General features: G+C 40.7%; 2 protein-coding genes across 2 annotated transcripts in view; one reads left to right on the forward strand and one right to left on the reverse strand.

Annotated features, from left to right (window-relative positions):
• LOC118408255 (DNA ligase 1-like) overlaps window positions 1–12,484 on the reverse strand; it is a 52,026-nt gene extending 39,542 nt beyond the window's left edge. Inside the window, exon 1 of the mRNA XM_035808914.1 lies at window positions 12,333–12,484. The gene's annotated coding sequence lies outside the window, so the exon portion shown is untranslated. The remainder of the gene's footprint in view (window positions 1–12,332) is intronic.
• A 5,627-nt stretch (window positions 12,485–18,111) lies between these two features.
• Window positions 18,112–23,907, forward strand: LOC118408262 (plasminogen-like). The gene is made up of 5 exons (XM_035808927.1): window positions 18,112–18,272; window positions 21,278–21,343; window positions 22,366–22,474; window positions 22,949–23,098; window positions 23,632–23,907. Coding segments are annotated over exons 1-5 (468 nt in total). The 5' UTR covers window positions 18,112–18,130; the 3' UTR covers window positions 23,633–23,907.
• The last annotated feature ends 6 nt before the right edge of the window (window positions 23,908–23,913 follow it).

Genomic DNA, 23,913 nt, shown 5'->3' on the forward strand with positions numbered 1-23,913 from the left:
AAACGAACTGGAAAAACGTGAAGGGAAGGGACGACGGAAGGAAAGAGGAGGTTATAAGAGGGCAAATAGTCCAGACTGTATCACGTTTCCAAACTGCAACGAAGCGTTCAGACAAACGTTTTGAATTGCAGTTTTTCAACATCTCTCACTGTTGACTGTACACTGGTCTTGAACGGGACAAGTCAATTCGGGCCAATGTTTGGGTCTTTTTTCTTCCGCATGTCGCAATAGTTCAACCGCAAAAGAAGTCGGATCATATAACCCTTCAAACCTATCATAACTGGAATCGTAATATTCAACATGCGGTGTTCATTTGGGTGTTTAAAAGTTGCGAAAACAACATTTGTATCTGTCGAAACTTGACATGTCCTGAGACATATTAGAGGCAGATTTACAAGGCCCAATCCGGTAACCATTCTACAAAGGTAGGCTCTTGGGTGTTTTTACCGCGTACCGAACCTAGTCTACTAAGCGTATGTCAAAAGTTTAAGTGAATTCTGGAAACTTGTCTTTTCAGCTGGCATTTCGATATAACTGCAGAAACCAAGCCCGTAAAAACTCTGGAGCACAACAATTTGCCACAAAATTTGCCAAATCTTACAAATTCTTTCCTTTCAAGAGCCATATACCTCCTAAAAATCGTAACTATACCATAGCATGTCATCCACACGAGATATCAAAACCGGACGTTCCGCTGCAGTACCGTAACAGGTAACCGTAACTACGGGGCCTATACTCCATACCATTTCATGGTCTCATCAAGACCTACCCACATACCAAATATCAAAACAATCCATCCAGACGTTCTTTAGTTATCTCGCAGAGTGACATCTCTGTGAAAAACATATAACAGTCACTACAATACACGAAGTTCAGAATTCCCCGGCCTGCATTAATGAACTGGGCGGGAGGGCAACACTCTTACCACCGCAGAGATAACAAGGAGCACCCGATGATGTTGTTACCAGGCTAACATGTCCTAGTTAAAGGTGGTATCTCACTGCACTTGGAGCACCGATGCGGCACTGTGGGGTTCATTCACTACGGCACCGTTGTGTTATTTTCGCCGATGTTTATAATTTAGTTATTGCGTAATACGTAAAAAGTATGACTTAGAAGACAACAAAATACGCAAAACGTAAGAAAATTCGCTCTTTATCACCGAAATTCCTTGAGTAGTCTTTCGAACCCCACAGTGCCTCACCGGTGCCCCAAGTGCAGTGAGGTACCACCTTTAGCCAGCCATGTTTCGCATGGTCAGCCAGCTGTGTTGGGGCTGCTAACTACTTGTTATGGCAATCTGAGTGAAGAATGCGGCCTGGGTCTTGGTTTCGCTCCTTGCCACCGATAATATAAACACTACCCGACGAAACGAGAGATAGCATAGCTTTACATACAGGGACCTTACCTTTGCCAAGAAGGTTATGTTTTCAGTGTGTTTGTGTGTCTGTCTGTCTGTCTGTCTGTCTGTCTGTCTGTCTGTCTGTCTGTGAACAGCATAACTCGAGAAGCCTTGGATGGATCCTGACGATATTTGGTAGGTGGGTTAGGGTCAAGAAAAACGGAGGACGGGTTTGATTGCGACTTTCTGAGGTACTGCAGTGGAACTTCCGTTTTGATATATCTCGTGTTCTGGACATGCTTGATTGTTTTAGAAAAAAACTATTTAAGGGGCTAGGTGGGTAAGTAGGTATCTAAGGGAGCATCAAAAAGTGGTCACATTGGCCAGGCAGTTCTTATACATTGGTGGTCACAATTATGTTGATAATAGCATCATAACGTTCTACGATAGTGCACAAGACAACATGGCCGGTCAATGGGCTATTCCAAAACAAGGGGGGGGGGGTATCTCTTCGCACAGTTGATAAATGAAGAAAGAAGCAGACATAAATAAACGATGGAAGCTTCCCATGCGCCTCCTATAGAAATTTATGACGACATTGTTCCTTGATGCTGAACAGCCTCCTAAGAAGTATTTATCGATGACGTCACATGATTAAAGCCGAATTGTTCTTTCCTCCTTGTTTACTCAACTACATACCGCCCTGCACTAGTAGGTCTGATTGATGGTACGACAACATATTGATATAAACTTTCAAGCCAGGGCTGTTTAAGGTGTTCACAAGTGGAAAACATGCCGTATTACAAACAACAACAAAAACAAGGCAATCGGAGAGGGCAAACTTTACTCCTAGCCCATACTGCTTTGCGACCCTTCCAGTTTAATAGGCAAAAATGGCGGCATTGAAGATGAAGATGCAATGTTGCATAATGTGTGACAGTGTGTTTTGGGAATGACACACTAACAGACAAGTTTGTACATATAAAAATACCCTCCCCCCCCTCACACACACACATACAGACACACGCACATACATACATACAAACATTCACACACAAACACACACACGAACTCAACTTGACAGAAGCTCTGATAAAATACCGCGATAGAGAGCTAACAGCAAACTAAAATAAACCAGTGCTAAGGTGAAGTTCACCGGTTCGTACTTATGGCAAGGACCTTTATACAAAAACTGCAAACTAAGCTATAAATTCTCAGCGCATTCTTATTTTGACTACATCCGAAATAAACGTATCAAAACAATGTACAAGACAAGAAAAAAGAAAGTGTATTGACCCTAGAAAACGTTTGACAAGCAAAGTGACTTGCATATATGACAAATGTCCTTCTAAACGTATCTTACTGTTTTTACTGTAAAGTAATAAAGGAAGGACAACAGCGTAAGTCTGATAGATTTGTAACAGCTGGGAAAAGTATCGGAGGTATGGTTGAAGGTTAGAAGAACCGATATCGCGTTCACTATCTATGTCTCTGTCACTTTAAACGGGACAATTCTGACTAGTTGGCAGTGCACTGCAGTATAGGTGTCGCTGTTTACAGATGCGGTCCCAAACGGTCACAGAAACGTCGGTATAATATAAAAACACATGGATGTGTACAAAGAATATTGAATTGTAATACGGAAATGCCCACTGATTGCAAACAGACCTTTAGAATCTTTATCCTTGGTGAATTTCAACACGTCTTGATTTAGAAAGACTCTTGAAGTTCACGGCTTAAGTCAAGGCTTCCGTTGTGCTCGAAGGGATAAGGAAAAATCAAGGTTATTTGAAGAACAATGAAGGAAGGACATTTAGAGGTCATTTGAAGGGCAATAATCTGACTCCACGAAGATATAGAGACTTTAGTAAACGACTCAACGACTACAAAATATCATGTGATGATAGGCTACAAACGAAACCACAATTCTCAGAATTCTATTCTCGCCCTGGCTAACGCTACAAACGACCTGTGTAGCGCCCTACTATATATAGAGAAACTTAATGAGAATGTTTCCTACATAGAAAGAAGCCAGATGCTGAGGATTGGTCCATTTTGAAGATGGGGGTAAAAATATCAACCTTCCAAAGCCCCATTTATTACTCTTAAATAGATAGATTTCTACTAACAAATTTGATTTTCTGATTCATATTTACTCATCTTCATGTTATAAACCCATTCATTGTGGCTTGCTACATTCAGTAGATCTGAGTGATAGCGCTTAATTCCTTAAGAGTTCTTGAAACAGTCTAAAGAACTTGAACCAGATTCTTTCACTCTCTTACAAATGTCTACTCTAGTCGTCCGTGTGGTATTTCCTGCCAATGTCCACAGAAATTCCTCACATGTTTGCAGCAGGCAGACCGGAAAAGACGAGAGTTGGGACAGAAACAGAAACTGACTTGCTTGGAATTTATCGTAGACATCTAAGACAAGAATCTACACACTCTATAAAATCTTGTATTTCAACGTGAAGCTTTAGCAAGGAATAGAAGAGACTCTGACATTGAATGCGTTTATTGGCAGACAATGGACTTAAATACAGCCGTATTATAGCTCCCGAGTCTCTTCTGTCCTCTCGAAAATACAGAAAAGACTCGGAAGGTATAATATGGCTGGGTATTAGGCTAAGCAAACATTTCAAAAAGCAAGCCATGATTTTTTCAGGATTTTTGCCTGTAAGCAGATATTGCAGATTCGTACTCGTACAGATGACGTCAACAGATATAGCTGTAAGTATTGACCTTGACTAGCAGATCATGACCTTCAGCGTCACGCCCTCCCTAAGTCGCCATACTCTGTTAGAATTGCAATTAAAATTTACTAACATTTTGCTGTTTTCACGTTCTTCTTTTCAACACCGGAGGGATGAAAACAGCAACGAGTCATCCTGGGATAAACTTGACCATGAAAGTCGTTGAAGGGCCAAACTGAACCGCATGGGGTCGTCCTTGAGAGTTGTACTCCAACCCTTTGCTTTGGCAGTCACTCGACTATACGCAGTTTCGAAACTGAGAATGCTGTCAGTTTGCGATGTAGATCTCGAGTGTATACATCACAGCATATCTCAAGAATACATGGAAAAGTAGAAAAACGATATGATTATAAATATATATATATTCATAGTACTGCATAACACTCGATTTAAATCTCTTTTCAACTACAAATCTGAACTGATCGCTAGATAGTACGTTGATAAAAGATAGACAGAAGAGAAGAGAGAACGAAACATGCTACAAGTACTGAACGCTGGGACTGCCGTAGACTCTGAAATGCCCGAGAGTCTCCGGACATCCCCGAGAGTATCCGAACAAACCCGAACACTTCCGAACGACTCGCCGTGCATGATCGGCTAAGATAGGTGGCATCCAGCCCTTTGCATGCCGTAACAAACAAGCTTAGTTCAGGATGAAACACATTCGGACCTCCAACAGCGTCTCTGACCTGAAGTCTTTTAGAAAAGTACTTCGCAATTTGCTTAGAGCACGAAAAACTTGTCTGTACTTGAACTGTGCTAAATGGCGACCTATTTGAGTGTATGGCGTGTTATTGAGAACACGTGTGTATTTGGGCCAGGCAATGTACCCACGGAGTTGTCAAAGTCAAAACATTGCCTTGAAGGTGAAAAGGGATGCGTGAGGGACGTGTTTCAAGTTCAATACCTCATGGAAAAATGGAGGTATTGTTTTTGGTGGGTGTGTGTGTATGTGTGTGTGTGTGTGTGTGCGCGTCCGTATCTGTGTGTGTGTGTGTGTGTGTGTGTGCGTGTGAGTGCGTGCGTGTGTGTGTGTGTGTGCGTGTCTGTATGTGTGTGTGTCTGTGCGTATGTGTGTCGGATATTTTGTGGTCTAACATACTAGTAACTTAATAACTTGATGGATTGTGATGGTGTTTGGTATGTGGCTATGTTTTAGAAAGATCAAACAAAGTTCAAGGTCAATTGTGAGCCTCCTCATGACCGGTTGTCCTTGGCAACGCAGTAGAACTTTCGGTATTTGTATCTTTTGTGTTGGTCATACTGTGGACTTTACATTGCTGACTGTAATACTCTACCCAGCGTTACGAATATTCATATCTTTACGTTTTTACCAAATATCGCAAGGATAGCACTTCGTAATCGCTATTTACAGGAAAAGGCGAGGCGAGCAAAGCTGACGACTTAACATTTGAAACATTTGTAAACTTTCCACTCTGTAATAAGTTTAGCATGCAATTATAATTTGGTTCGCTAGGAGGTAAACTCGGTGTATTTCTAATCAGTGTTTGTGTGTCGTTCATATGTCTTTAAAATCTTTAATGTACGTCAAATCTAACGTGCATTGCTCATTTGGTAAAAGAACAGCGTTAGTAGAGTGGACTATTACACTGACACTTGTAACTGATCAAATAAAAAGGCCTTGAACTAATATTTGGCAGGAGACATACGTCCTCTTTAACGCTAATGTTAGAGCGTCTATCTTTTGTTTAGTGACCATGAGTTGTCGATTATTGTTTGCCAAGCCGAGCTCTCTGGGTTCAGTTTGTCACCTTGTCCATGCACAATTTGTGAAATACAAAGATATCAAAGGGTGTAGATGATATTAAGATAGACCGACAGATGTAACAGCGACTTACATATACGTCAACAGCAAATGTGTGTTAGTGTGGCGTGACAAAATTGCAGGTTTTTTGGTCCAGAACCCAGAGGTCCTGGGTTTGAATCTTGTCCTGCTACTATACTAAACTGCCCTTGCGAAATGCACTTTACACGACTCTCCTCACTCTATCTAAGAGAGGGCCAGGCTCTACCTGCTAATACCATGCCCTGGACACAGTGGATAACCCCTACGGCCTCAATAAAGCTTTGGGACTACCTTTACATTTACTTTTTACCAAGAGCAAATGTTTTAACAACTGCGTTCTACAAACAATTTGTTCTTGAAATGAAACTACAAAATTACAAATAAGCGCAAGCGAAACCGATATAAAAGTCACAAGTATCTACACAGCTAGCGCTGATCATTTGTTTTTATCTGTACCATAGCAAGCTTACTTGTGCAATAAAAAAAAAAAACGGAAAACAAACTAACAACAAAATGGCCGCCAATCTAAAGGTCAGAGGTCAGATGACGCTAATTTATGTCACTGCAAACAGTCCCTTCCACCTTTCAATTGAGATAAGGCTATTTGCTGGACAAATAAACTGGTCCGATAATAAATCACTTTAATCAAACACAGAACCCCCTGGGAATTCTGGACTAGAAACACTTGTTCTCTATTTTATAAGAGGGTCTGCATGCTCTTTCAGTGAGGTAGAGCGAGCTATCTTAATTCTCCGTTAATCGTAGCCTGCCAAATCCAATTTAACGATAAGCGTTGTCCGTATCGCTATATGTTACATTATTCGTGAAGCGTTATTGGTTGCCTCAATTCTACGCAGCACATGTTATTCTGAATTCATCGTTAAGCGTTAGTGATAAGTTATCGTATGGCAAGGTCGAAAACCAAACTGTCCAAAAAAGTTGCAACGGAGCGTTTCGTTTGTGTTGCCATTCACACCCCCACTAACGCAATGGAACAATCCAACGAAATCATTTTCCGAAATTTTGTATTATTGACACCCTTAAATTTACCAAACAGCCTTGCCAGGGTCCCCCCATGTAGACCCTCTTCTAGACATAGAAACGGGACACCCAAAAACGTCGTAAGTAAGCAAACCCTCGCGGTGATTCCGTAGTAAAAGATAAGCTTATCTTAACCAAATAGACAAAGCAGTCGTCTAGTAGATAACACTTAGACACAGCTGAGGCACCTGTCCATGTTATATAGAGGGGGCATATTCCCACTGGCATGTTTTCACAACAAGGAAAATGTAACCTTAGCAGATATTGAACTTGAAGGAATGCATAGATCAAAATGTACTTGATTCTTATAGAATAACAGGGGGATACATGAGACTATTCCGACGGTGGGGTTAAAGAGGAGAGGGGTGGGGAGGGTTACTGTGTTTATGGTCTTTACTACTCAAATATTCAAAGAATTCGAACGATTCCTGCTCTAATATTTCTATACCCCACATACGTGGCATCCCAAGTTTAAGCACGTTTTGTTTCCTTGTCAATCAAAATGTAACTGGTCAAACTAGTTGAACTAGCTTTGTTGCTTTGCTACTGCGAAAGACATAGAAGCCACACATTCCTTATTCTAAAGACCTTAGCATGCACAGGACAAAAGATTAAAGAACGGAAGTTCTGCTGCAGTACCAAGGTCACACACCAGGGACCCCTATAACTGACCTTGACCCAACACCTACCCACAAACCATCCATAGGTTCTTGAGTTATAATGACCACAAAAATCCGGAAACACAAACACACAGACAGACACACCAAAAACAACACTCCATTTATCATTGAGGTAATGAATTGACTGTTCGGGGTGCTTTTGGGGGAATGGGTAGACTTAAACTTAAGATACAGGTATATCTTATTTTTGTAAATTTCTTAATCGGTTATAATCAGTTAAAATCACACCGCCACTTTATTTATAAGTCTTGTTATTTGTCTATGTAGAATATGTTATATTGAATTTAAAAGAAACTTCGTAATATTCGTATGATGTTATGCTACAAAACCTATGCCCTGGTCCTACGGACTTTTCTACACCCCCTCAAAAGTCTTCAAGTGGACTAACCCATCCCTCATCCCAGTCTGACATGTATATGGTGCGTTGTTTGTAAGTCGTGTGGAGGCCGTGTGAAAGTCTATGAATATTTATTGGATACGGTATGGTCAGAGTGTCAAAAACGTGTCAAGAACCGCATGGTTTAAGTTTGTTCTTTAAACAAATGTTCTTTTGTCTCGATAGAAAACATTGCCTTCAGAAATAAATAGTATGCTTCCCTTATCAGACTACTATATTTTCAAAATCACAAATTCCGTACACTAGATTTTATAAAACGTAGCAGTTAGAACTTTTATAAATGAGCAATAAATTGTCAGCAATGTAACATGCATATTTTGTTGTTATGTCTTTTTCTTTTCTTTTTAATTTTCTTTCTGCCACCCTACCCAATATTGATATTCTCAAAATACAGAGAGAGAGAGGCAGACACACACACACACACACACACACACACACACTGACACACACACACACTGACACACACACACACACACACACACACACACACACACACACACACACACACACCGAAGAACGATACACCCTACTACAGAAACAGCAAGGATACTTCCTATCCTTTGCGCCACCATGCACTACAAGGGTCCGTCCGATATGGTCTTTGTAATGCCCTTTGGAACCCAACATCTGCTTGGAGATCCAATACAGCACGACCGGCGTACATGTGAAATCGTTTGGACTCATTAGGGTAAACTCTCGATCCCTCGTTGCCATGGCAACTCGTTCCCAGAGCGTTTGACGGACCGCGCGCCACACCGGGGGAGGGCACACAAAGTCAACTTCACGGTTGACCTTCCGTAACCCCTAGGTCTGGGACCAATCACTTGTAACGTTACATGTTGGCCCGGCGCTATTAAGGCAACAGATTGGCCCATTTTGGGATAGAATGTCTATTGCGAACACTTGTAAGCGAAACGTCTTTTTCGAATGCCTGTAAACATACCATACCGGCATACGTGGCGGGACCTGGTCATTATATCAAAATAACGTTACAAAAACGGTAGAATAACCATAAATTATAATCTCAATCTGTTCTTGCATTTATAGCTGTCTTAGAGGTAACCAAGGGAGAAGAAGTTGAACCTGTACATACTAGTATACAACAGTTACTATAGATGTAGTAATATTGTAGTGGTCACATTGTTGCATCACTGTAATTGTACTTTGCTGTATCTATAATCATAATAATATGTAGCCTATATATAGCATGTAAGAGCATAAAAGTGCAAAAAAGTGAACTTATGATGTATATTTATAAACTGAGAAGTATGGCACAAACATAAGTGACATAAGACTTTGCGTAACATGTTGAGCACAGGGGCATATGAACATGTGGTGTGTGTGAGTGTACTATCATACCTTACGACAGAACAACGTGCGCGAGTTAATGACATTTATAGTTCCAAAAATAGCACCGCTTATCAATACAGTTATTACCACAGCTTGTCTAATGACGCTATATCGTACGTCACATGTTTGCTTTCATCTGCTTTACGTTGAAGGGCGTGAATGATAAATATGATAAATGTGAAATTAAAGCGCCTGTCTTTAATAACACATACCAATAAGTAAACGATAATTCTCACAAATGTTTGACTGTAAACAAAAGCTACAACTTAAAAATGAAGACCATAGCATGTCCAGAATACGACATATCCGGAATTTCCGCTGCAATTCTGTAGAAAGCCGCTATCGGGCCCAATGGTTATTATCGAACTTGACCTTGTTAACTATTTATTTCCGACCACTACGAACACAGTGAATGACCAAATATTATCAGGATCCATCCAAAGCTTCTCGAGTTATAATGGAAACATACACAGCCATCCACAAATAAACTTCGCCCCAAACATAAACATAAACCTTCTTGGCGAAGGTCTTTACTTTTGTTGTTCGTAGTAGATCGGAACTCGATCGAGTCCTTGTCGCAAACAGTCGTCCCGACCTGTTACGGCAATCAGACATAGTCGCACGACCGAAAATGTGGTATGGCTTTACTAAAACAAGATGGGAATTAAGATGGTAGTTTTTCTTTTGTCCTAATCACAACCGTCAGGTTGACAACTTGAGAAAATTTATCACCCAGGTCGCTGACCTGCGCCATGTTTTGTGTCGCCCCCGGCCCAAAGTGCGAGCCCTGCTGGCAAAACTAGGTTGAACTCAGGGCTGGGGCAACAGCAAGTAAATTATATGGATGCATCATCTGCAGACTCAAATTTAATACGAGGGGCGAAAAAAACAACATAAAAAACAAAACTAAATAAAACTAAAAAAAAAGATCGCCCCCGACCTACAGTGCGGGACTTACCTGCTGGCAAAACTAGGCTGAACTCAGGGCTAGTGCCACAGCAAGTAAATTGTATGGATGGCATCTTATGCATATTCCAGATTTAATGCGAGAGGGCTAAAAAACAAGCTACGTAAATAAAAAGAAAACAAGATCCCACCCGTCCCAAAGAGTGGGACGTACCTGCTGGCAAAACTAAGTTGAAGTCAGGGCTAGGGCCATAGCAAGTAAATTATTTGGATGACATCCTCTGCAGGTGCCAGATTTAACGCGAGAGGGTGAAAAAACAAGTTAGGTGAATACAGTAAACAAGATTTCAAAATTTTCAAAAAAAACACCATAAACGCTGTATTCATCAACATCAATTCGAGTGGAAATGTATGATATCACCATGAAACAAGTCTTCTATCCCTGAATTTCAGAAGTGCACGAAGTGTGGTAAACTCTTATCACTTTTACAAAGTTGGAAACTCCACTTCTGGCTACAACATAAGGTTCTCTTCTACATCTGCCGCACTTTGTTCACTTATACAACTACAGTCAAGACTACCTCACTATTGTCACTTCTACAAGTACAATCAAGGATATACCCCACGACATATTTATATTTCAGCCATACCATAGGTATGGTGAAATATATTGTATTCGTAATGTTTCTTTCTTCTTTCTTTCTTTCTTTCTCCTGCCAAATCTTCAAATCGAATCAACTCCGCCGTTTTTTAACCGATTGACTTGAAATTTGGCACAAAGGTAGAGTAAGCCAATACCCTCAGGTGTTTTTTTCATTTTTTTCATATCTGCCTTTGAAATGATTTTATTGAGGTTTTTGTCAATTTTTATGTATATTTTGGGCTCCTGTACCCTGGTATTACAGCCGAATGACATGAAATTTGGTACAGAGGTGCCCTGATCATATGCCCACCCAGATTTAATAACAGTTTTGGTATACGGTACAACAAAATGCTTAATTTTGCGATTTTTGGCCATTTTTTGACAAAAAAGGCACATTTTTGCCTCCTGTACCCTCGTTTTACAACCAAATGACCTGAAATTTGGTATAAAAGTGCCCTTCAATTTTGTGCGCATGAATTCAATAAGTTTTTCCATACAGTACAACATAATGCTTAATATTGCAATTTTATGGCCATTTTTAGACAAAAATTTGACATTTTTGGCTCCTGTTCCCTCGTTTTACAACCAAATGACCCGAAATTTGGTAAAGGGGTGCTCTAGATATTTATCCAAATGACCCATGTATAATCTTTGGCATGGAACACTTTAAAATGATATATTTGGGAATTTTTTGGGTCATTTTCCAATGGCCCAAGGGGTCAACGACCTCAAGGCCTATTGTTGCATGAGGGAGATGGCTGAAATATGCTGTATTTGCTCTCAAGCAAATGTCGGCCTTTCTAGTTTCTCCCATTCTGATATTTTCTCGTCATGTTGGCCATTCCCTGAGAGGGAACATTTCTTTCTCTCAAAATCAGGCCAAAACCAATGAGCACACTGATGTCATCCATAAAACTCACTTGCTGTGGCCTAAAGAACCCCCCCAAGGGATATACCAACACGACCGAGATGTAAGGACTCTGCATGTTTAGATAATGGTTGGAAAACCGATCCGGGGGTGACTCAATGGTTCTTCACGGTGTCAGGCCCGTATGCTTAGGGTTAGACCCACAGAACACACCCGGTGTAAGCCCACGGGGTCAACCCGTGGGGGAATTTCAATTTGTTCTGTAAATTCGTACCTGTCACAACTACGGTGGTGAGGTTTGTGTAGTTGGGTTGGGTAGGGGGTATGTTACAAACAGGGTAGGGGCCAACATGTCGCTAATTCGTACACAAATACTTCATTACAAAACAATTGGGTGGTAAACAAGCAAGCCCCGTGTGAATGAAGAAAAGAGGTTAGGTCGACACACCTATGTTTAGCAAGGAGTTCGGTTCCTATACCGGGTGTTGTAAAACAGGAACGTACGCGAACATAACGGTACAGGTGAGAGAAAGGTGTGCTTACCTGGTAGAAGTAGCACAGGTGGGTGGTGATGTGTCGTGCAGAGAGGTAGAGGTGAGGTCTCGGTTGTCTCAGGCGGCGGTGGTGCCAGCAAGGCGGTGTGAGACAAGGCAAGAGGAACGCACCCGAGTTTGTTCGGTAACCCGATCTCTTCCGGGGGAAGACTCGGGCAAACTCGGGTCGCCCTCGTCTGAACTGGCCGAGCTCATGAATATTCATGAGGATGAGATGTGTACTTGATTACTCGCCAAGCAGAGGTTAGGTGCTCCGACGGCAGGCGGACAAAAAGCAAACCTGACAAAACAGAGCAAGCCGCAGGATAACCTCTGCTTGGAGAGAAGGCTTCATTCATACACATGGGGCCGCTAACTTAACTTCACCATCCGAAATGATGAATGTAATCCTCCATTTCAACCTGAATACTGGAGCGCCTACAAATCTAAAAAAAAGCTATGTCATCAACTTTCCATGTCGTCAAAAGGTTTGATTATATTTTCGTGTCAGAAGCTAACGAATATTCAGATATTTGCCTGAGAGTGTATACCAGGATAAATAAATGAAATGAAATGAAATGTCTACGTAATATTTTGAACTTGTTGGAAGTACTGTTTGTTTAAGCTTCTCAACAAACAAGAAAATATTGTACTCCGAAGTGAACAAAGTTGTCATAATTTTAGCTGATGACATATCGCTTACACAAGGATTGGTATTAAGAAACAACAAAGCAGTTTTCTCTCCTTTTTTTCGCCTCTTCTCTGACGTATTGGGAGATATTTGATACGGTGGGAAAAATATCCTCTTCCGGTTAACAGACAGGTTAACTTCCATACCTGTAGTTTTTATTGCTTTGCTAGTAGGAAAGAGTTTAAAGAGGTCACAAAGACAATCCATCAATCGATTGATCAATAAATCAATGAATTAATTATTTAATCAATCGTCCTCGAGACTAGTCTCTAAGCAGACAAGTCAGCTGGATGACAAAAGAGAAGAATTTAGCCAAGTGGGGACAAATAAATTTATATGGGATTTCAGTCAGTATTTTGCAGCCTATCCAGCTATTATATCCGCCAGCCGGTCAGTTCACTCCTAGGCCAATTAACTCCTACAATGCTTTTATTCCTAAAATAAATCAAATCAAATCAAACTGCTGGGATCTGTAGGACTGTAGACATCTTACCAGGATATTCTATTTTCGGCAAAGTTGGCTGTGGTAGTCCCTAACTCCGGCGTCCTTAGTAGTAAACACTGCATATATGGACTAAGAAAAGGTAAGGCTATAAAACAACAACAAAAGACAAATAGTAATTCCAGATGCAAACGGTCGGATGAAACTCCGAACGCGTGAAAACACAGGTGTGCTCAAAATAGATTGTCAAGAGGTAGTTTTGTTTGAATGGTCTAGCCCCTCCTTAAGTGCATGCTTGAACAGTTGCTTGACCACACCCAAAAGATATAGTTGTGGCTCCCGTATGCAGTGACATGGCTAAGGAGCATCATCTAGCGACAAACACAATATATGCAGCCTACGATTCCTTTTAAATGTAATTGCCATATTACAAGTATCGGGAGTTGTCTGTATCATGTTTCATTTTTACCTTCCCCAAGAATGATATTTTTATGCCACGCGTATGTTTGTATATAATGAATGAATGAATAAACTTTATTGCTCAACAATCGTACATACAATGTATTGCAACCGTAACAACTACTAGCTCTATACTAATAGACATAAGTGATAAGATCTGAGGCTACACACAGAACAACAAAACATTATCGATAACAGCACAATCATGTTGTCATGTAAGAGTGATCTGGTCTCGCATTTGGAATTAGGTATAATATATGGACAACACAAGTCGAGAAGTTATCCAAGCCACCAAACGACATTTTGTGGTACTGACTGTAAAGCAATGTCCAGTTCTGATATAGCCTGTCTAAAATTGTGCTCCTAGCGGCCGGCCCAACAATTGCCGCTCGGGAAGGGGTCATTAACCCCATCCAGTGAGAGATTGTGTAAACACAGGCTAGTTTTGACATATCTCAATCAATTTGCGCATGGTAAATGATAGGAACTTTAGAATGTTTGTCGAAAGTTAGAGGTCGTGAAACTCTTTTTCTATGTTCGTTTGGTCAAGGAGGTTCTTTTTCTAACCTCCTTGGTTTGGTGTTTCCACCAAAGTTCGTTATATATGCCACGAAGCGAAGTGAAGATCGACTTAACCGTGCTTTTAGCATTCCGTCTAAATGCCCCTAGAGGAGTTTTTAAACTGTACATGGCAACGTAACGTATGTACCACGGGTTACAGGGTTACAGTGGGAGCATGCAGTATTCGATAAGTGCACGTAAAGTTAGATACATGTGTTGGGGTATTCAGGTTAGGCCAGAATGACCCGCGTGGCCTGGAGGTCAATATATAAGTGGGAGGGGGGACTTGATACTAACATGTATCTGACGCTGCGCGACGGTATAAAAAAAAATTGTAGCGAGAAGTTATGAGAAATGTTACGTTAGGTAATAATGTGGCTGTTAACTCACCCCTAAGACAGTATTGGCATACACATATAGTTTTTGCCTTCTCTGAAGAACCTCCAAGAAGAACCACATCGCAGCGATAGATGCTTGACCTCTAGGTCATACGGGTCATTTTGCAAAGACCTGATGATCTAAATATCGTCATAGTTCGTTTTGATCGCCCTGATTACCCCATGCATTGTAGAAATGTGAAAGCTCATCACTTTGGACTTTGGACGGGCAGCATGATAACAAACTAACAAGTCAAACTGTTTAAGGTAGAATTCAACAATGAAAGTCTTGAATCCAGGTGGATTAGATATTTTCCACTTTAAAAGAATTCTGAATCATGTAACAAGTATGGTAATGAAACATTTGATTTTTGTGATCTTGTTGTCAATTAAGTTATAATTGACAAAATTAATGTTCCCACCGTAGTTATGACCTATAGATAGCAGAATGATTTCTTGTAAAACCATGAGGACTTACTGTAATGTCTGTACAGCTTATAAGTAAATTACATGTATATAAAAATGGCACGTACTATTGATAATTAAACGACAATAAACATTATTGCACATTAATTCCCTAATGTTACATGACAGAGATAACTGAAAGTAACGGGAGAAAGGCATCTCCATAACAAAAGATGTAAAAACCCTGCTGTCGTACCAAGGTCCTACACTGGGCCTGTAATCGTCCTTAACTTTCTTAGAGTAGGTATCAACACGCCAAAGACATCGTAATACATACAAATGCTCTTAATATATATTTATTACAAATATTCAGAAATCACATGAACAGGCAGACCGTGACACACATTCACAGACAGACACACACGACAAAAACAACATCTGCATTTTTCACTGAAGTAATGAAGATGAAGTCAAGGTAGGGGGTCCTCTTTCGGGGCCGAACAGTACCCTGGGATGACTATTAATGAGGACAAAGACCCTGTGTACGTGAATACAAAGAGGATGTAATGCTATTAAGATTGGGTTACGTGATGACGTGACTTTGAGCAAAACTACTCTCGGATCGGTAGCGGCAAGACGCCCATCTTTTGGTCCGAACCCGGTCTCTTGGCACTGCTTTTCAGTCGAGCGGTTGCTTCAGTGCTCTTCATTATCATTTGGCATAAGGTAGGTATTTGTATCTTCATGGCAGTTGGAAGACTGTCAAACATTTAAATGGCCGTATATAACCCCTGTTATGCTACGAATGTAAAGATGTTATCTTTCAGAACTCTCTTAGCTGAATGCCAATTCTACTTATGATGTTAGATTCTATATGTGAGTGCTTAGCTAAACGTCAATTCTACTTATGGTGATATCTTCTACGAGGGGTGGTCAATAAGTAATGCTCCTGACCCATTTCTCATAGCAGGATATTAATGAAACTTGGCACAGTTATTAGTCTTTCTCTTCATAGGAACCACCCAGAGTTATGCATTTCTTCCATAGTTTGATGCAGCTCTGGAAACCGTTTTTGTAGAACAACCCAGGTTGGTCGTCCAACAGATGCCTCATTACTGGCAGAAGAGGGCCGACCAGCTCTGGAAGCTGTTTCCACAGACTTCCGGCCATGTTTGAATTCAGGATGCCAGCGTTTTACAAGGTCATATGATGGGGCATCATCACCATAAGTTTTTTTGTTCATTTCATCAAAAGTCTCCTTTGGTGTACGTCCTATCAAATACAAAAACCGGATCACTGCGTGACACTCAACTGGCTCCATTTCACACCTGGTCCATCTCACACCTGACTCAGTTCAAACACCAGTAAATCAGAAACCACAATTAGTTCAGAGCTATTTTTGCAACATAACCCATAGAGTCATAAACCATTACACATACAAAACTTCATTTAGATCAGACAACTGGAAGTGGATCAGGGGCATTACTTATTGCACGCCCCTCGTATATGTGGGTGCTATCTAAACGTGAATGCTACTTAAGATAATGCCTCCATATCTGAGTGTTTCTTTTATGCTGTTTTGCTTTTATGGTTGCCATTCTGTTGAATTGAATACAATTCTTTGATTTAAATACAAGACAATGCACTGATTTGGAACTTTTTCTAGTACATAAACTACTGCTCTTGCCCAAAAGTTCACGTCTTACAAGTTCATTATACATATTTGGTGATTTACATTGGTTTTAAGGATATCTTGTACTGTGTATTGCTGCCTGACGTAGACAAAATACTACCTGAACATTTTGGATTGAAGAATTTTGAATTGAAGCTTTAAGTCGCATCTAAGTATAACATTGCCTGCGATTTCTATGTTGCCAAACACCAATGTGTTGGTAGACTGTTTTTGTATGTTTTAGACTACGTCGGAACTTCACTGTTGATTTGAACATGGGACTGACAGCTCTTCTGTTGTGTGTGCTGGTGGCCTCATGCCTCTCTGCGCCAGCAATAAAGGTACCCGAAAACTTCATTTTCTCCTTTAAATTAAACTGTGAGTATTTGTCCATGACAACCGTTGCCATTCGACTACAACACAGTGTATTGCAATCACGAGTCTTTTGTGACATCTCTTTATTATATCAAACAAACAACAGAGACTGTAACATACTGAAAAGATAGAAAATTTGTGACCGCGGTGGTCCGGAAATTCGATTATGGACGAAGGCGAGGTTCATTAACCTTGACTTTAAGTCTGTAACGTATCTGTTTTGTGCGCGTACGTACGAGTTAAGACTTAAAAAGCCGCTTGCTGATGAAATTTTGTTAATTACTAGAGCATAATTACGCAAAACACACACAACGTCTATTGTGCGCAAGCGCACGGAGCAAGGCCCGCGCTCCTTACCAGGGAAATATCGCGATCGCGAGATCGTGCGAGATTCTCGTAATCGATTTACGAAATGCTAGCACATGAAGTACAATGTATGTCGTGTCTAGGTGATACTGGGTTGGTTGGTTGTAGTCCCTTAATGCTACCGTTAAGTTTACATGATTTAATGTACGACAAATATATAGAGCGCACTGTACCAATATTAGTGTTACTTTCAAGATCTTTTTCGCCACCAGACCTCGAAGTAAAAGAGTAAAATATCAACCAGGCCACATGAGCCATGTTGCTGTCTCAGGAAGTATGCAGTGGCCTATGCTTAGACAAGGGGTAGGCGGGCAGAAGACAGGACAAAATATCTTTTCTAAATCAACAGAAAGAATAAGATAAAAAATCTCGGTAACGGCGAGGTCGCCATAAATGCGAAAACTTGCGTTACAAGAACTGTTGTTACTTTCGACAGGAGAGGAAACTGTCACTTCAGAAGATGTGTCCGGCAGACAAGAAACTGGAAGAAAAATTTAAAAAGCTACTGGCGAGCTTCGAACTGTGCCATAGGGAGGCCAAGGTCATGAAAAATGGTCTTCAACAGTGTAAAGCTGAGGTCTCCGCAGCCAAGGAACACGCAGGTAAGAGCATCATTCCATATTTTTCCTAAAGAGAGGAGCAAGCGCGCCGCACCCCTATGTACATTCTCCTACACACAGACATCCAACGGCGCCAGAAAGCCGCCTCTTGTCTTTAGTCTGGTGTCTCAACCGTCACCATTAGTTCCTGTGGGAGTCACCACAAATCAGAAGTAAGCTAGTCAGAGAATAGGCCTTTCAGTTTTCAAAAGGGATCTCGCATATTAGGTAAGCTCATTAATATCTATAAGCATGGCGGTCAGGAACTGATGGTGATGTTTGAGATAGCAGAGTACAGACAAGAGGCAGTTTGCTGGTGCCATTGGATGTCTGCGTAGGAGAATATTATGTTGTTGCAACGTTGATGGGCTGCACTGATTCTGCACTTTCGGGTATGACCCCTACGTAACCCCGTTTTGTCACCCCAGTGACTATTAAGGTATCATACGGCACGAATCGGGCCCCTGGATTTTCTTAACTCGTTCTTATAATCAACTAGGGACCTGTCAACAAATAGACGCCGTGACCGAATGGTGAGAACACCGAGAGGTACACTGAGCGGTATCCGGCAATCCACCGGGACAAATTTGTGGCTTTTGAGACCGACCAGGGCTGCAACCCTTATTACCTCCATGAAATGTCATGGAGGTTATATTTTACCCAGCGTTTGTGTGTGTGTGTGTGTGTGTGTGTCTGTCTGTCAACAAGATATCTCAAGAACGGCTGGATGGATTAGTTTCATACTTGGTGTGTTGGTGGGGTGCGATGAAAGCTAGAAGTGATTAGATTTTGGGTCCCCTAGCGGCTTCCCTTGGTACTGCAGCTCAACTTCCGGTTTTGCTATCTCGTGTTCTGAACACGCTATGGTCACGATTTTTGAGCGTTAGATAGCTCTTGTGCTCAGAAATAAGTGACATAAGTTTTGGCCCCCTACCGACTAGGTTTGGGATAGCAGGGGCATTTTTGTCAAAAACTTCTGAAGAGGATAACTCAAGAAGGGAACAATGGATTTTCATGATTTTTGGTATGTAGGTACCTTAGACAATGTTGTACAAGATAAGATACCAATTATACAAAAATAGGAGTAAATTTGCATAATTAATGAGAATATTCTATCATGGCAGTTTTTTCAATTGTATCGCATTGTCCCGGAGCATGATATAGTCTTGACATTTGGGTGGTAGATAGCTTGCAGTGTCATGACAAAGTGGGGCAATTTCAGCTCCCTAACATGTAATTTCGGAACTGCAGGGGCATTTTTGTCAAGACATTCCAAAGTGGATAACTGCAGAAAGGATTGACGGATTGGCATCATTTTAGGGGTGCAGGTAGCTTGAGCAAAGGTGTTCATAATGATATACATGTTATGCAAATGAGGACATTATTTGCATAATTCATGAGGAAATTGTATAATACCATTATTACTAATAACTGGACTTCAATAAATGTAACACTTATTAATTATGATAGATGGAATATAAGCAGATACCAAATATGGTAATGAGGAACTTATTTGCATGATTTATGTAAAAATGGCAAAGCCGCTTTAAGTCTAATGATTGGAATTTTATACTTGTGACATGTGTACGTTAGTCAATGATGAACAGCAACACACATAAATTATGTTAATGTCTTAGTCAATTGCATGAAATTTACAAAAGCTCTAAATTTTCATGGAGGTATGAGGTCGCCGAACTCTACTTTTGCAAAAGTGATTGTAGCATTACCAGTATATCCATGGGAGTAGTTAGTCTGACAAACGTGTTACTAGAAATACTACAATAAGTGTCCGCAGTCTTCAAATGTGACCTGTCAGACAGTAATTTTGTCCCCCAGGATACCTACGAATGTCCATTGTTAATTTACAATTCTCTAAAAGTTCACACTATGGAAGGGGTGACCCCTATAGCTGTCAAATTCAAAACACAGTTTGGACTGCCTATTACATGTATACACTATGGGGGTAATAGGGGCAATAAGAACGGACTTTGGCAATATTTGGATCATCAGGTCACGACTAAATGACCCGTATGACCCAGAGGTCAAGCATCTAGAGCGCGAGGTCCGTCGTCGAAGGAAAATGCTATAATTCCAAGGCCTCGTACAAAGTAATTGTCTTAGTTTTTTGTTGTAAATTCAAACCTAAAATTCCTTCTTACTTCCCTTTATCAGTCTTTTAACTGCGGCGTAGGGCCAGATAGTAGATGTCTCCCTTCCACCTGCTTTTGACCTTTTGGTCACACGGGTCACTGTACCATGACCTGATTACCCAATTAATGTATCCAACTGTTACGGTGCATGTATTATGTATCTCATTGGTTTGTTTGTTTCTCGCACATAAGAAACCGATAACAATAAAGTAAGGAAAATTGATTAAAAGAGCAGGAGGCGGGGAGAAGCCTGCATGGATTATGCAAAGCCCTTCTCCACTTAAGCAAGCCGTGGCCTGGCTGCAGTATTGGCACGGAACCATATGATGATGATGAACTAAGCTGATACTCTTAAACCAAAATACAAGTGTAGTAAATATGAGACGAATTAAAGAATAGCAACAATTCTGAAATATCAACAGTCGGTAGTGTAACTGCCAGAGCAATATATGAAACATAGCATATCAAGGCTAACTATAAATCAGAAATGTATTACTACTAAGTGACTGAGCAATATATTAATGCAATGCTTAAGCTAAAAATCAGAACAGGACAACTGCATGACTAATTAAGAACAAGACGTAGAAGTGGCTCCGATTGAATAGAAGGTGGTTTCTAAGCTTTATTCTAAAGGTTATCACAGAAGTAAAATTCTGAAGGAAGGGGGAAGAACATTCCAAATATTGATTTATGATTGTGTTTTTTAGTTGAATGTCTGACTTTCATTGACAATCTTTAATTGTAATGCTTGATTTGTAAAATGTAATGCTTGATTTGTATGTGTCTAAATTTCTGTGTTCATTATGGTGCGACGCATTATATCTATCGATTTAGACTCACAAGCTTTTCTATCTAAAGCTATTCGTCAAGCAATTACACCGGAACCTCAAGAAAGGAAGCTGGAACATTGTTTCGTACCGGAAAGTAAGTGCTTTGATTCTCTCGCTCGCTCACTCACTCACTCTCACTCACTCACTCACTCACTCTCTCTCTCTCTCTCTCTCTCTCTCTCTCTCTCTCTCTCTCACTCACTCACTCACTCACTCACTCACATTGTTTCGATTTGCATAACAATGTCCAGACGTGCTTTCTTTTATCTAGTAATGTGTCTCAAGTGCTTTCACTTTGACATATTACCACACTTTCTGTCACAGCACATGAGCACTCGGATATGTGAAAGAACTTATATGTGAAGTGTACACGACTGTGTTAGATTTTGTCAGAACATTAACAATACCTCAATCTAGGCCGAAAGCAGTTACTCAAGCAACTGGATATGATTTTGGAAACGGTCAGACGTTTCTGATAGCATCCACTATCTTTAGTCAGTGACAGTGAAATGATCTGGAAGAAATTGGTTTCTTCTTCTTCTGGAAGACCAGTTTCTTCCAGATCACTTCAGCGTGACTGACTAACGATTGTGTATTCTATCTGAAACGTCTGACCATTTCCAAAATTATATCCAGTTGCTTGAGTAATTGTGCTTTTTGGCATATCTTATTACTCGAATGTCTAATCTTCATCGACATTCACATTACTTCAATATAATTCACGAAGTTATATTCTGGAGCGCCAAATAGCAATTAGGCTTATTTTATTATTTGAATGTCTAACCTTCGTCGACGTATGATTTCTCCATCCTCCTACGCAGGGACATCCAACAGCCAAACTGCCTGTCTGGATGTGCCCTGCTCTTTCAACCGTCACCCTTAGTTCCTGGCCTCCATGCTTATAAATATTAATGAGGTTACCCTTATGCATGCGAGACAGCTTTTGAAAACGGAAAGCCTATTCTCTGATTGGCTGACAGCTGGGGAGGGGGGAGTCCACAGGAACTAAGAGTGAGGGTTGAAAGAGCAGGGCACATACAGACAGGCAGTTTGGCTGTTGGATGTCCCTGCGTAGGAGGATGGATATCTTCAACGTCTTGTTCTTTTGTGTGCTAGTGGACTGTTACACTGGGTACGGCCATTACTACCGCGGGACCGTGAACGTCACCGAGAGAGGGTACCCCTGTCAGTTGTGGGAGGCACAGGAACCACGACGTCACGACAGGTTAGTCCAACTTTAAATAGTGCACAACAAAGGAACACTTTTTAATATTTCATATTACTTTGTTGTCTAACATTGAAGTCATAAACTGCAGAACCCGCTTTATATAAGGAGGTTCGTGGTTCTAATTACCCATTAATTATCGCAGCGGAATGCACTGTGGATAATATGTTAAATTCGCATATCGATGACCAGACGTGATTTAATTATGTATCAAGAGCTTTCACCATGGCTTTTCAAGTGAACACAGAATTGTGTTTTACATTTTGACAGTAGTAGGTACGTTAGATTTTAAGTACGTTTTGCCATAAGTCGATGCGATGTGTTCTCTATGCGATAGAAACACAACGTCACACACCACAGAAGAAAAAACAACCGACATAAAAAAAATAATTATGTGACTGAGTATGTTAACCTACGGTCACTCGTTGTTTGATTAAACAAACAAATCACATTCATTCTTTTTATTTCCTCCAGGACTCCCCAGAACTATCCACATGACGACCTGGCGGGACACAACTACTGCAGGAACCCAGACTGGGGCAGGAAGCCCTGGTGTTACGTGGCCCAGCCGCCCCCAGCCCCGCGCTGGGAACATTGCGTCGTGCCGGCATGCCCTACTGCATGGTGAGAAGGGCAGATAACACATTAAGACCAAATTGAACACTTTCCACTGTCGTAAAACACCAAAATTCCGTCGACCTTCTTCAGTAGTGATGATTCAGTTACTCTGATCACGTGACTTAGAGACACGTGACTCGAGTAACGAATCATAAATGCCTGCCCTCAATATGGTTTACATCAACACAGATGAGCGTTCATGCTAACATTTAGACCAAGCAGGTTGCCTCCTTGGTTAGACCTCTCCACAGGAAAGTATGTTGAACTACACAAAAATATACTTGGATTTTTGACCGAACTTTGCCTCAGTGTATTAAAAAATGTTGTTCTCGATGTATATGAATGTTTTCTTACAACCAAGTATTCTTGTGTTCTCGTGCACTTGTGTTCGCCAGAATTTTATACAGAATTTCAAACATCTCTTTCTGTTGGTTGCACCTCTGCCAGTGATTGTACTTCTACATGTAACTGTAGTTCTATGATCACAGAGTATTTTTTCTCAATTGTCACCTGATGTTATTTGTAATTTGACCTTTCAGATTACAGAAGGCACTACTTGCAAGCACCCAGATGATCAGATGTTCAAGTCATTTCCTGTCATCTAACTGTTATATACGCATGGCGTCATTGATTTGAAATTTTGAAAAAATGAAACTTTAAAGTTAAGGCTGTTAGTATAAAATTGACAAAATTTGTGTATTGCCCAGGAAACCTAATTATACATAACATTCATGGAAAAGGCATTGCTTATCCTTGAAATGATATTGACGAAAATTTGCTTTCGTTGATAATTTCAATGAGAACAAGCTGATATTTGCAGT

The sequence above is a fragment of the Branchiostoma floridae genome, unplaced genomic scaffold, assembly GCF_000003815.2.
Source record: "Branchiostoma floridae strain S238N-H82 unplaced genomic scaffold, Bfl_VNyyK Sc7u5tJ_1563, whole genome shotgun sequence".
Classification (NCBI taxonomy): Eukaryota; Metazoa; Chordata; class Leptocardii; order Amphioxiformes; family Branchiostomatidae; genus Branchiostoma; species Branchiostoma floridae.

Excerpts from the sequence above, each read along its gene's own strand:
- LOC118408262 (XM_035808927.1), top strand. The coding sequence starts at position 18,131 with ATGTGTCCGGCAGACAAGAAACTGGAAGAAAAATTTAAAAAGCTACTG. Across the intron at positions 18,273-21,277 it reads CGCAGCCAAGGAACACGCAG|CTATTCGTCAAGCAATTACA; the intron begins GTAAGAGCATCA and ends TTCTATCTAAAG. Across the intron at positions 22,475-22,948 it reads GAACCACGACGTCACGACAG|GACTCCCCAGAACTATCCAC; the intron begins GTTAGTCCAACT and ends TATTTCCTCCAG.